Source organism: Heterocephalus glaber, unplaced genomic scaffold (assembly GCF_053883595.1).
Source record: "Heterocephalus glaber isolate CG9 unplaced genomic scaffold, H.glaber_assembly_v1.0 deba00001479, whole genome shotgun sequence".
Taxonomy (NCBI): domain Eukaryota; kingdom Metazoa; phylum Chordata; class Mammalia; order Rodentia; family Bathyergidae; genus Heterocephalus; species Heterocephalus glaber.
In genome coordinates this window covers 2,456,258-2,470,469 of record NW_028258316.1, presented here as the reverse complement: position 1 = coordinate 2,470,469, position 14,212 = coordinate 2,456,258, and the positions used below count along the sequence as shown (strand labels likewise).

The following is a 14,212-nucleotide window of genomic DNA, read 5'->3' as shown; positions in this document are numbered from 1 at the left end:
TGTTTCAGGGTGCACTCAGCCCTCAAACACATCCCGGGGAGGGGAGCACGGAGGTGTGCAGTGTAGCTGGCTGGACCTCACCCTCCCTCCCTCCCTGGATGGCGTCCTCCGAGGCCGAGTGAAGTGATTTGTGCATGGATGTACCTGAGTGTGCCTGTGTGTGCAGCCTGCATGATTGCACGTGTGCGCAGTGCATGTACACGTGTCCATGTATGTGTACGGTGTATGTGCACAAATGTATGCGTTCACGGGGGCAACAACCTCAGGAAGCCACTGCCCTGCCTGGCTCCAGGCACCACCCCAGGGCCATCTGTCCAGCTCCTCAAGACCCTACTTCCAGCTCCCGGGGCTCAGTGCCTCCTCGGTGGGGAGCCTGGCTAGACGGAGGTGTGAGAGGGGGCTGAGGCACCATCACCAACTTGGGGCCGGGGCAGCCCGGCTTCCAGACAGCGTGGAGACAAAGGGCATTTATCACAGGGATGGTGCAGATGGGCGTCGTTAACCTGTTATTAATCAGGCAGTGAGATGACATCATTAGTCTTGTGGTCCTTGTGTGAAGTTCCTGCCGGCTTGGGCCAGCATGGACCCAGGGGCTGGGCACAGGGGCCCTGGGGCCGGGCGGGTGGAGATGCATGGGCTCTGCAAGCGTCCACACGCCTGGTGCCGCGGATGCCAGGGGCTGCATCTCCTGGACCCCTGGACCTGCCGCCCCAGGGACACCAGCTCCTCACCCTGCACTTCCCGGGCTCAAACAGGAAACTCCACGCAGAACAAAGGAGAACTGAACGGAGATGGATTTTGAAACGCTCATTTTGTTTCCCCTCTCATGTTTTCCTCTGTGTGTCTCTGTTCCACGACCCTAACGCCATCGTTCGTCCAACCCTGGCGACTGCGTTGCGATGTTGCAGAGAACAATTACGGAGGGAAGGAATTTCACAGTCAGACAGAGTTGTGGGAAGGCCGGCCAGCAGGCGAGGGGACAGCATGGTTCCACGGAGTACTGGGAAGGCACGAGGGCGACCCTGGGCTCCCTGGCTGCCCCGGCCCCCGCCCCGGCCGAGAGGCATCCACAGGCAGGGGTCTGCAGAGCCTCCACGTTCCGAGTCTCGCCTGGACAGCTAGAAGCAGAAACAAAATAGGCCCACCCCCCGCCATATCATCCAGTATACATGAGGGATAAAATTACATTTGTACAAAAATAGATTTTTTTTAACCTTTCCCAATGCTTTAGACATTTCCTTATCTCTCTCTCCTTGTGGATGTGACATCCCTAAAGCATCAGCGAGCGTCCCGGCTAAGGCATTGCTAGGGGTTGGGACTGCCGAAGCTGCCACTCCCAGGCATCTTAAAATAGATGCATCTCCTGCCTCAAGATTCTCATTCAGACCCAGATTTCACCAAAGGAGGGATCCTCTGGTGCTTGCTTACAGGAAGCAAATTTACAGGGACACAGGGAAAGTCTTGATTAAAAATAAACACGAAACATTGGTAACTGTGACACGGCTCCTCGCTTGCAGCGTCTCTGTACTGCACATACACGTTTACACCACACACCCGTGTGTACAGGGACCAGGCCCCACGTTCCGGCCGGCACCCGGTGTCCTCTCCGGCACTGTCACCAGGCTGCCAGCCTGTGATCCCCAGGGACCACCGAGAGCTCGGGAAACAGCACCCGGGGCGACGTCGCCCAGAGACCACGCGCTCCAGCGTGACGAGGGTCCATCTGCTGACAGGCACCAGGCGGGCCACCGGGCCCTGCGTCCAACTTCGCTTCTCAGCCACGGGAGCCGGTGTGAATGTCCACGTGGGAAGGGATACGGCAAGGGGGAGGTCATGGGCCCGGCCACAGCAGGGACGTGCACAGGGTGGCCGAGGAGCTGATGTCAGTGCTATCTTTAGAAAATTAAAGACTGTCCCACCAAAATATAATAATAATTACAAAAATCACCTCAATTGCGCCAGACTGGCAGCATGGCTGAAGGCCTGGTTAAAGAGGCCTCCTACCTCCCCACGGCCCACCTCGAACACCAGCAGCGCTGGACGGACAATGGTGGTGACAGGGCACGAACAAGAAGGGGACAGGAAGCCGCGGGAAGAGCAACAGGGAGTGGGCGGCAGGTAAGGCTGCAAGGGCCACAGGGCATGGGGTTCTGGCTTGGGGGGGGGGGGTAGGCCAGCCAGGCCCAGGGACGGAGGGAACTTCTGAGAGACTGAGGAGACTTCTGTCCCTAGGTTTTCTCTGCTGGAGCCATGGACATTCCCGAGGGGTGCACAGGAGCCTGGGGGCACTGCACATGGCAGGTGCAGGCACAGCCTGGGTGCAACGGGCTGCAGAAGGCACCGAGCTAGGTGCAGGTGGGACCAAGTGCCTGTGAGCCTCTGCCTGGTGCTGCCATGCCCTGAGCTGGACACGCCCGTCCTCCAGAGGCCTGGAAGCTGGCTCCTCCCACCTGCCACCTCCCACCCCACTCCCAGGTCCTCCCTGCCAACAGGGCCACCCCAGGCCCCAGCCCAGGGCTGCTTGTGGGGGTTCAAGGGCCCCTCCCTGTGCCACCTCCTTGTCCCTCCATTCCCCACCCACTCAGCAGACCACTCAACACTGGGTCTCAGGTCTGCGGTGGCCCACCTGGCCAAGGGAGCCGTGGGAGCCGGGGCCCAGCTAGGGCTCTGGGTGGATGTCAACACCCACTAACTCCACCCTGGGGCCCAGGAGGCTGCAGAGTCCCCAAGCAGACACAGAGGCCATGGAAGGAAGACACCCCTGCCCTGCCTTCAAGGCTTGTTCTCCCAGAAGCCCCTCTGGCTCCCAAGGCCTCCTGTGTCCCTCCGAGGGAACCCAGTCAGAATCCCCTGCTGTCCCTGGGATGGTGCCGTCCAGCACAGGGGTCAGTAGAGCCCACACAGGCGCGGCCTGCATGCTGCACGGTGATCTCAGGGTACCGTGGGTTGAGCAGGCACACACAGCAGGGGGAAGATGCAAGCAGGACAATGATGCAAAGGGAAGACCAAGGCGGGGTGAGGGTGCTCCCAGTCCCTGCGGCCTTCGGGTGGCCCCAAAACCCTGCAGAAGGTCGGCTTGTGTTCTCGGTGGCTGGGGAGATCTCACCGGTTTCCTCTGGAAAGCGGGGCTGCTCACCCTCCATTCCTCAAAAAGGGAGGCTCGTGGCCCCGGGGTGCCCCTGGGCTCCAGCAGGGCTGCGGGGGCCTCCTGCAGTGAGACTCAGCCGGCACCCACCTGGCCCTGCCCCTGTCCCCGAGTGAGCTCTCAGGGCTGTCAAAGACGGTCACTCCAGTCAGGGCCAAGGGGGGATTCGAGAACCTCCAACGACAAACAGCAACAAATGAGCCCCTCCCAGTGCCTGCAGCCCCAGGCACGGGCAAGAGCCAGTGGGCAGGGGCCTGGCCGGGTCTCAGCTGCTTCTGCTGCCCTGGGCCACAGCCAAGCGGCAATGAAGATGTCAGGGATGGCGGCATCCCTCAGCGCCCTGAGGGTCCGCGCGGGCCGGGCGGGCAGGCGGCCAGCAGCCTAGGTCATCTGGTGCGGGGCCTCCAGCATCTCCATGAGGAAGGTGTCGATGGGAGTGTCCCCGATGAGCTTGAAGAAGAAGAGATGCTCCAGGCACTTGAGCCCGATGGAGCGCAGGGCCGGCAGCCGGAGCAGCAGCTTGGCGAACCTGCAGGAGTGGAGGGCGGAGAGCTCGGTGGGGCCCAGGCAGCCACCCTCACCGCGGCCAAACAGGCCAGGCGGTCACAAACCACAAACAGGGCAATGGGGAGCCACAGGAAAAGGTGAGCGAGGGAAAGAGCGCGAAGAAGGGATCTGAGCGCCAGCGAGGCCTGTGCTACAGCTGTCGTCCCCGAGAGACAGGGCCTGGCCCAGGACGGGCGACAGGAAGCCAGGCCAGGGAGGATGCAGGAGGGGGGACCCCAGGAAGCCGGGGGAGGCACCTTGGGGGCTCCCAGGGGGGCATCCAGGGCACCCACGGCAGACCTGAGAGAGCAGGGAGCGGCCAGCGTCCCGAGACACCCAGGGGGCTCCGCGGCCGCCGGATTACTCCCGACACCCCTCCCTTCCTGGGGAGGAAGCCCTGTGGCTGGCTGCCTCCCTGTGCAGTTTTAAAGGCAAGAACGCAGCCTGGAGGCTGGAGCGAGGCCAGAGAAAGCTGTTTTCTGCTGAGCTGGCGAGATGGGCCGAGGCAGGAAGCCAGGAAAAACAAGCGGCTGCCACCCTCCTGTCTTCATCCTCCGGGAAGTTCGCTTTAACCCAAACCAGATGAGGCCGAGCCGTGGACGCAGTTAACCATGTGTGTGCCGGTCGGCATGGCCAGGGCGGGTGCCCATCTGCCCAGCCCTCCACACCTGGCTTCACATCGGGAGGCAGGAGGTGCCCTTCAGCGAGAAGGGGCAGAGCCGGGACAGCAGACTGAATCCCAGGGCCACCAGCCTCTCCTCGCCATCTACAGTGTGCCCGGCACTGCGGACCAGGACAGAAGGTCACAGTCTCTGGCACTTATTCCACACCTCTGCAAAGCGCCTACTATGTGCTGGCGCTGGGCCTGTCGTCCTGAGTGTGCTATGTGCCCACAGCCCGCAGCCGGGCAGCTCTAGCCTCACAGATGGGCTCTGCAGCGCTGATGTGGGGACGGCTCATAGCCCGCCTCAGGGTCCGCCCGGGCTGGGCAGCGCTCACCTGCCTGGCTGCTCCGGGTACTTGTGTTTACAGTAGGCCTCCAGCGACGCGTACACCTTCTCCCTCAGCGCCTCCACCTCGGCGGGGTTCGAGAGCCCCTTAGAGTCTGCAGGGAGAAGTGGCCTCAGCTCAGAGCTCTGCCCAGGCCCCAGGATAGGGGGAGCCTGAGGTGGCTGCTCGGCGGGGGGGGGGGGGGGGGGGGCCTGGCTCTGCCCCTTGAAAGTCATCCAACCTGGGACCAGTCTCTGACCTCCAGGGACTCAGTTTCTTCACCTGTACAGAGCCGGGACTCTGTTCCCCGTTGCTATGGTAACCAGGACAGGCCCTGAACGCCTCAGTCCAACGCCCAGGCTTCCTTGGTACATCAGTGCCCTGGGCCAACCCCAGAGGACCAGGCCAGGGCTCAGCCTGTGTGCTGGAGGGCCAGGCCTCACGGGGCCTCCTGGCCACTGTCCAGGGGCATCCTGGGGTGGCCACCGTTCACTCCATGTTAAGCCACCCACCGCAGGGAGAGAGGCGGGCTTCAAGCACAGGCCCTGCACCCTCCTTCCCACACCCTGCAGGGCCCAGCTCCCCACGGCCAAGACAAAGCCCGGGTGCTGCCTGCCCCGGCACCCACTCCACCCTCCTTGGACGTCGCCCCTCCCCAGGGCTGCACCCCGCCCAGTCAGCCACGCATCCCTGCCATTGTGTGGCCATGGCCCCAGGGGCTGGAGGTGGTGCTGGCCACCCCAGGATACCCAGTGGGCCCGCGTGATCGCCAGCCCCATCCAGGACATGTGAGCCTGGCCCTGTCCTGCACGGGATGCCAATGTGCCGCTTTCCAGAAGGGACGAGTGACAAGCACCTTCCCGACCCTAGGACAGCAGCTGGCCCCTCGGCCCATCCCACAGCAAGCAGGAGGCGGCCCAGCTGCCTCCCGCCATGATGCGGCCCACAGTGGGCCGCGGGCATGGGCATCAGCCCAGTACCTGGGTTGAAGAGGACAATGGCACGCAGGCAGCCCAGCTCCGTCTTGTCCATCTGCATGTCCCGCATCTTGGACACTAGCTCTGTCAGCACCCTGCGGGACAGGAAGCCCACCAAGTCCAAGTCAGACTGGCCCCTCGCCGGCCCCGCCACAGGAAGCCCTGGGGACTCTGGGAAGCCCGAGGGCCCCACAGGCAGCTGGGACAGGCAAGGCCAGGTGAGGAGAAGCAGTGTGGACATGAGCCCCAGCCCCGCCCATCTGGCCGGCCAGTCCCACCCAGGACTGGAGCCTGCGCTCCCGGGAGCTGCCTGGGATGTCACCCCAGGGCCTGGCACTAAAGGGGGACCCACAGGGGCTGAGCTGAGGGGGCCCAGTCCTGGAGCCAGGGCTCGAAACAGACAAGACCCCAGCCACCTGCAGGGCGGCTGCTCCCATCAGCCTCCCCAGGGGCCAAGCTGCAGGAAGGGGTAGGTGCCACTTCCCCAGGGGACCCTCTGTGAGCAGAGACGCCCACGGAGTTCCCAGGGGCTCTCAGGCTCCCCCTCAGCCTGTTGGCTGCCAGGAGGGTCCATGGCCAAGGCCAGGGTGGCACCAGCCTGTCTCAGCCTCACGGGCCTCCCCAGCTCCACGGCCCAGCCCGGCCCCACAGCGTGGCAGTGCTGTCCAGGACATGGTGTGGCTGGGGGCCACTGACCCAAGGTCGCTCATGCGCTGCCCTGCACTGCGCAAGCAGAGAGCTGACCCCACACCCACCCCACCTGTCAAAGATGGCGCCCACCCCTGCGCTGTGGGCACTGTTCCGGTGCACGTGCAGCCCGGTGGCCAGGAGGATCCCATCCTTCACGGCTATGGACCGGTGGGAGAAGGAGGCGATGAGCAGCTCGTTCCACCCTGCGGGGAGGAGGCACACAGTCACTCGGCCACTGTCGCTCCACCCCACCGGCTCTGCCCCTTTCCCCCCTTTCCCAAGCCAACCCAGTGTTCCCAAAGTGGGCTCTGTAGAACCCTAGCCCGATGAAGGGTTCCATAGAAAGGAGGCTCGGGAGCACCTAAGTTTGAGAAACACCCTTTTCCTGCAGTGCATGCAGGCGCAGTGAGAATCCAAACTAGGACAAGCACTGTGGAAATCAGAACGGAGATGCCTCACACTGAACCTAGAAATTCTGTTTGACTCAGCTAGTCCCCTTCTAGGTATCTTCCCGACAGAGTTGAAGACATCACGTTACAATGACATATGCACACCCGTGTTTATAGCAGCACCACTCATAATAACTAAATCTTGGAGGCAGTCGTATGTCCATCAACGGCCAAATGGATAAAGAAATGTGGTGTTTACACACCAGGGAGTACTACTCTGCCATAAAGAAGGATAAACTTGAGTCATCTGTAGGAAAATGGAAGCTGCTTGAGATCATAACATTAAGTAAAATAAATCAGACACACGAGCTTCAATACTGTGTGGTTTCTCTTATATGAGAAACCCAGAGTATAAATCAAGAGCAAAATGAAAGATCGACAACAGGAAACAGAGCTCGATCTTTCGCAAAAGGAAAGGGGGCCAAGACATGGAAGAGAGAGGGGCAGGGGAGGGGGTGACGTGCCATGCACATGGGAGGGCTTCCCACGGGGTGTGGTCATTACGCATCGCAAACACAGGCTACTGAAAATTAAAAGGAAAAAAGGAAAAGAGCAAACTGCACAAGTATTCCAGGAGCCTCTGTGACCCGGACAACACGAGGTCCTCAGTACGCGGCGTGTGATGGTGCCGGTGGCCCCTCCCCGTGCCCCGTCCCTCTCCATCCCGGGGGGACCACAGTGCAGGCCCAGGCCTTCAGCACGGCAGGTGGGACCCTGCAGAATGCACTCAGACACGTGATCCAGGCCCTCACAGGAGCCAGGGCCAAGTTCCACCTCACTGTCTCACGACTCAGCCAGAGGGAGGCCGAGCTGACCAGGCGGCCCGGGCCCTGCCCCAGGCTGCTGCTCCCAGGGGTGGACTTGTCCTGGCTGCATAAGCCACCAAAACCAGAAAAGGAACGAGGGCCTGAGATCCGTGCCTGTGCACTCCTGTGATCGTGGGGCGCCGTGAGCTATCAGCAAGGTTGGACGGGACAGCCAGAGAAGCCAGGGCTGGGTCCCTGTCAGAGACGCTGGTCGCCTCCAGGCTGCCTTTGTGGCCGAGCCCAGCCAGGTACTGGCAGGAGGCCTGGCGAAGCGGAGGGAGAGGTGGGTTTCTGTGGGGGAGTTTAGGAAACATCCGTGCACAATAGAGCAGGGGCTCTGAGAGCCAGGCTGCTGTCCCCTGGGGGTACAAGGTGGCCGGGGGCCCTATCCCGGGGTGCCGAAGCCCCAGGCCGGCCTGGCGTCCACTGTGTCCCAGAGCGGGGCCAGGAGCAGGACCAACCCAACGAGAGGAAGACAAGGGTGTGCCATGCGGGGGCGCCAGGCCTCCAGCGGCACACGGGGTCTCAACGGCCTGGGACGAGGGGCAGGTGGGAGGGAGAAGGGCCAACACAGGAGCCTGAGGCCGTGACTGGCCCTTGCCTTGCTGCAGTTTACCTGCCTGACAAACAGAAGAGTCACGATGTGCCTCGTAATGAGCCAGAACTATCTGTCACTTCGTTTCTGAAGGTCTCCCTGGACAGCTGGAGCAGCGAGCCCACCCCGATGAAGGGGCCCTAACCTGGCAGCCCCAGGCACAGGCCATGCAGCAGCATGGAACAGTGCAGCTGGACGCTCCTCAGGGTGACCACAGACTGGGCCTCAAGCCCGTGCTGCCCAGTGGCGCACAGGATGGTGGAAATCCCCCAGAATCTGGGGTCCTGGACCTGAGACCCACATCCCTGAGCCGGGGACCGAGGCTGCACCCAACTGCAGCTGGCCAGACCTTGTCCTTGGGCTGACCGTGTCCAGCCACCTGGCTGCCACAGGCTTCGAATTCCAGGTCTCCATGGCCGCCGTGGGGGGCATCAAGCGGCCCAGGCAGACATCTGCGGGGCATGTGAGAGTCCACAGTGCCACCGAGTCTGCCTGGCACACACAATGCTGCCAGCCCCCACAGAAGGGGCACAGGAGGAAACTGAGGCGTGGAGAGGGACGCGGCCCAGGCCACACACTCACAGGCAGCAGAGCTGCACTCAGAGCCAGGACCCTGCTGGGACCCTGGGACTCAGCCACCTCATGCGGCTGCTCGGTGGGGCCCAGACTCACAGTGCGCCCGGCAGCCAGTCAGCAAGGGCCCTCAGAGGGGACAAGGCCAGAGTGAGGCTGGGGTGGAAGCCTGTGCTGGGCTGAGAAGCCACCACGAGCCCTGGAGGAGGCCAAGGGGGATGCAAAAGTCACCCACGGTGGGATGTCACGGGCAGTCACGGGAGGCCCTGCAGGGGCGGGGCACTCAGGAGCCTGGGCCTGGGCAAGGGAAGGCCACACGGGGACCCGCACCCAGCCAGACACTTACACAGAGGCATGGGTCGGGCTGCCGTGTGCCTGGACAGTCCCTGCACATGGCCTTCAGAGGCCAGCGCTCATGTGCTGTGATCGCCCCATGAGGACTGGGGTCAGAGGGAAGCTGCCGGGGGCTGGAGCTGCAGGGCAGCTGCCACTAACACTCGGCTGGGCATCCGCCGACTCAGAGGTCAGGGAGGCCCACAGGCTGCCGAGGCGTCTGTGCAGCCAGACGCCAGCGCCTGCAGAAGCCTGGGATGTCCCAGGAAAGCCCCCTGCACTCAAGAGATGGGGCTGGGAGGTGACTGGGTCCGGGTGCTCGTGATGGCTCCACCCACTGACCAATGTGCAGCTGAGCACGGCTAGGCAATAGGGTGTGGCTGGAGGGAGCACGGGGATGGGCCTGGGAGGGCGACTCCCCTCCCTGCTTCTCCTTCCTGTCAGCTTCCTGCTGCACAGGGTGAGCAGCTCTCTTCCGCCAGGCCCCTCTGCCATGAGCTCTGAGGCTGACTGCACACTGACTCCTGAGCCCAAATGAACCTCCCCTTCCTGAGGCAGGGCCTTCTCAAACACTGTCTCAGCAATGAGGAAAACAGTGACTAAGACCAGGGGTCCCGGCGGCCCCTCCTCTATGTGAGGTCCTTCCAAAGACCTCCAGGGTGGGCAGGCTCTCAGGCCGGCAGAGCTCGGGATTCTGGGCTGAGCAGGGAGGCGGGGGCCTGAGAAGTGCGGGCAGAGCTGGACAGATGTGTGCCTGGTGGGCAGGACGCACACCAGACTCTGAAAGAACAGCAGGGCGCACGCGTCTCGGCAAAGGCAGTGTGGCCAGGGACCTGCTATGGGGGACCCTGGCTCATCCGGACCTCAATACAATCAAAGACCCCTCCCCAAGGGAGGCAGGATGATCAGGCCTGGCCCAGCACCTTCTGGAACATGCTGCACATCATTCTGCCCGTCTGGCTGGGCCAGGTGACAAACCTTGGCCACCGTGGCACAGCTGGGCGGTCAGGACGTCCAGACCCCGGGACAGCGTGGCCTCGGGATGGGACAGTCTCTAGCACCTCTGCCGTGGCCACAGGCTCCATGCGCAATGTCCCGCAGTTTCACAGCCAGGAGACTCAGCTGAGGACCCGGCTCCCCGCGACCCCAGCTACCCGCATGCCCCGAATCCCCCCTTGACAGGGGAGGAGGCGGCTTGGGCCCCGCCTCCCCCAGGGCTCCACAGCCGGGCTGTCCCCAGCCTGAGCCGCCACTCCTGCCCGCCATCCCACTGGCCCCTGAGCCAGCAGCCCGGCCACTCACCCGCCCGCAGCAGGATGACCTGGTCGTCCAGCGGCAGCTCAGAGAAGTGCGGGACCCTCTTGGCCCACTCCACCAGCGTGAACAGCTGCTTGTCTGCGGCCTGGCAGATGTTGGTGACGGGGTCGTTGGGCTGCAGTGGAGAAGGAGACGCAGAGTCAAGGCCCACGCCAGGCCTGACCCACGTGCTGCACCCGGGCGGGGACCGAGTGGTGGCCCTGGGAGGCTGACCTGGCCCTGCGGGCGTGACTCGCACAGAAAGGGACTGAGAGGAGGGAGTGTGCTAAAGTCCTCGGGATGGCAGGCAACCCTGGGTCACCGGGAGCCCAAGGTCACAGCAAGGGCCTTTGAGGGGCTGGAAGGCCGGAGTGGGTACTGCCAGCCTGAACAGTGCGGGACCACAGCCAGGGACTGAGACCCAGCCTACAGCTTGACTCAGCCCTCTGAGCCCGACTGGGAGTTCTGGCCTCACAACCCCTGAGATGCTAAAATCCACTCAGCGTGTGTCGATTCATCTCAGCAGCCCCAGGAAGGATCCGCTCAGCAACCCCAGCCCTGGCAAGGCAGGTGTTGGGCAGGAGGAGACAGATGGGACCACCCCAACCAGATGATGCAGGGACTCAGGTCAGCACGCGTCTTGGAGACACCAGGCCCCGGGCAGAGCTGGGCAGATCAGAATCTGACCTGGCCAGAGGGGGCTGTCCTGTCGTTCTCAGGGACCAGGGGCACTGGCAGGGCTCGGACTGCCCCCCCCCAAGTCACTCTGCGACAGGACAGACACCAGAGCAGGGGTGCAGGGTCCCTTGTTTCAGAACTGGCAGTGGCCAGGCACCAGGAGGAAAAGTATCCACCGTGGAGGGCTCTGCTGACAGAAACCAGTGCTGCCAGCGCCTGCTGAGGGCTCACTGGGAAGGGAGCTGGGGACAGACTGGCATGGAGGCCTAGGGCCAGGGGCCAGGATGGGGGAGGAAACAGGCCCGGGCAGCTGGGAGGGTGGACAGAGAGAGGGTCCCGATGCTCAGCCCACCTCGGAGCCTCCCCCGAGCCAGTGCTCACGGGCACCCAGGCACTGCTGTCCTCCTGGCCTGTCCAGGGCCGAGAGCAGCCCAGTGTGGAAGAGGCCACAGGGCAGACACGGGAGGGATGCGCGGGCTGGAGACAGGGCGAGGGCGGCCAGGGAGGAGGCAGCAAGGCCGCGCCTGGGGCAGGAAGACCCCAGCTCCCGCCCGGCCCAGCAGGCAAGGCCTGGAGAGGTCGCTGGGAGGGAGGGAGGGAGGGAGGGCTGCTCCCTGCCCCAACCCTGCTCCAGCTGCGAGGTGTGGCCTCCGGCAAGGGCTCCCCTACTGTGATCCCGCAGCAGATGTTAGTGAGCCGACAGCTCAGGCCAGGAAGGGGTGCCCACAGGACCACCCAGATGGCAGGGGAGAGCCCCTCCCTGGGCCCGCTACGCGAGCAGGACCCCTGCCCTCCACACGCACTGCAGCACCGAGCTTCTGCAGAGAAAGCAGGGCACAGGGTGTTTGCAGGTAACATCTTCGCTCAACAGAGGCGAAGCCTGGCATCCCTGTGCCCGCCGCCGGCCACCCTTGTAACCCTGCTCCAGCACAGAGCCTGCCTCACTGCCAGCCACCGTCTTCCCCACGTGGGCGTCCCCACGAGAAGGGACCACCTTTGGAACTGGGCCTTCTCCAGCTGGGAGCCCAGCCGACCAACAGAGTGGCACAGGGCAGGGGAGGGCCACCTGAGCTCCCAGGGGCACGGCTGATGTTCCTGACCAGAGCTGGGCAGTGGGGCACAGCCCAGAGACCACTGTACATCCTCACAAGAGGGCAGCAGCCCCTCACCTCACTGCGTGCCGTGTGCCGGGGGCGGGGAGGGAAAGCATGGTGCGCTGAGCCCACATCTGGGCTTGACCATGGCAAGACAGCAGGAAGCGCAGGGTCTGGGCAAAGTGCCAGAGCCACCCACCCAGCCCCGGCACGGGACCTTCTCAGTGGGGCTGTGACAAACAAGGCGTCCCAGCCAGTGAGCTCGCCAGAGGCCATGCAGGTTCCTGCAGCCCAGGTAGGTGGGGGCTTAGAAAGGAGCCCAGGTACCATGCAGGGCCCAGGCCACGTCAGGCAGAGACACAGAGGCACAGGGGAGGTGACATCCAGTGAGGGAGGAGTGGAGGCCTGTGGGTCTGAACCCCAGCCCTGGGAGCCAGGAGGGCAGCCTGTGCCCACCCGGCCCTCACCTGGAGGCAGAGGGGGCAGCAGGTGGCCTGGCAGGCAGGGGTGGCCATCCCCAGGCCACTCTTATGGGCGCCAGTGTGAGGGAGACTGAATGGAGGCCCCGGAGCCACTTCCGGCTTTGGGGTCCCCTCCGGCAGTACCTATTCCATTGAGGACAAGGAGGCTCAGGGATGTCACCTGCCTGGGGACACACACAGCAGGCAGAGCTGCCCACCCTGGGGCCACACCTGCAGCGCACACGGGGTCCGGGAGGGGTGAGTGCAGGGCCAGGGCCCCCAGCACCGCCCCCAGGAGCCCGCTACTTCCCTGGCTGCCCAGGAAGGATGAGCCAGAGAGCATCCACAGGGAAACTGAGGCAGACACCGAGGCTGACTCACCGAACTGGGGTTCAGCCCCATGTTCGCCTCCACGTAGGTCTCCGTCTTGGGCTCCACGGCCAGCTCGGCCTCCAGGATCTTCTCCACCGGCATGTCCTCGTTGGCGCTGCTGGTCGACTCCACCTCGCTCTCGCTGCGGTCCTTGCCCCGCTGCCGCTCCTCCTGCACGGCTGAACCACAAGGCCCGTCAGCCTGGGCAGGGCCAGCTGAGCCAGCACACCAACCCTGGGGTCCCCACAAGCCCCGTGCCTGCCCACGCCAGGCCTCTCGGTGGCCGAGCCCTGATGAGAAAGACCACCTCTCTGGAAGTCACTCAGCCAACACTCGCACCAGGAGCAGAGCAGACCGCCTTCCTTAGAGCTGACGGCCTGGCAGAGACCTGAGCCGCAGGACTCGGTAAAGCCAAGAAGCCTCCCGAAAGCAGCAGCAGTGAGACTGGGACTGGTTCAGGTGGAGGAAACAGCACATGTAGAGGCCCAGAGCTGGAGCCTATGGTGCCCTGCCCAGGAACAGTGCCATGCTGGTGAGGGGCAGGGGCAAGGGGCAGACGGGCTCAGAGTCACACGCGGACACCCGCAAAGTGCTTGTCTGCCGACCCCATGCCCGACCCTGGCTCGGTCTCCTCCTTCTTCCACTCCTCTGCCACCAATGCCCGGCCACGACGCTGCCCCTCCCAAGGAACAGAGGCTTGGAAGGCTCGGTGGCCCACAGTCAGCCCAAGAGACAACGCCAGCAGGGCCCGCGGTCCTTGAGCCACCTCCGCTCACCCCACTCCACACCCCACTCAGCCCAGGCCCTCCGGCTGCTCCTACAAAGCTCCACACCTCACCATGCCCCAGACCTGATGGGCATCAGCTGCTCTTCCATCCTGCCCTCCTGCCCGCAGGCCGGGCAATGGCCCAGACCCTCACCCCTGAAGCCTCCGGTTCCCATGACATCGCCCCCCACCTGCCTGCTCTGCCTGGGGCTGCACCTGGCCCTCTTCCCCTGCTTCCCCAGGATCACAGGGCACTTACCAGGCAGCCCTGCCAGCACAGCCATGTCCCAGGCCATAACTCCCTCCCCTGCCTATCCTGCCCTCCTTCCTCCAGCCCAGGGCCCCACAGTCTCCCTGCCATGGTGGTCCAGGGGCCCCAGCCCTATACGGCTCCCTTCCAGCCCACAGCTCTCTAACCGCCCCAAGTGGACGCCTCCAGAC

General features: G+C 64.0%; 1 protein-coding gene across 4 annotated transcripts in view; it reads right to left on the bottom strand.

The window, feature by feature from the left end:
- Window positions 1-792: 792 nt before the first annotated feature.
- Rxra (retinoid X receptor alpha) overlaps window positions 793-14,212 on the bottom strand; it is a 75,601-nt gene continuing 62,181 nt past the window's right edge. For all 4 annotated transcript variants that reach the window (XM_013073719.3, NM_001310229.1, XM_087182584.1 and 1 more), the window contains 6 exon segments: window positions 13,015-13,184; window positions 10,407-10,536; window positions 6,419-6,551; window positions 5,662-5,753; window positions 4,691-4,796; window positions 793-3,674 (listed from right to left, as the gene is read on the bottom strand). In XM_013073719.3, coding sequence (XP_012929173.2) covers window positions 3,527-3,674; window positions 4,691-4,796; window positions 5,662-5,753; window positions 6,419-6,551; window positions 10,407-10,536; window positions 13,015-13,184 — 779 coding nt within the window. In that variant the 3' untranslated portion in view covers window positions 793-3,526.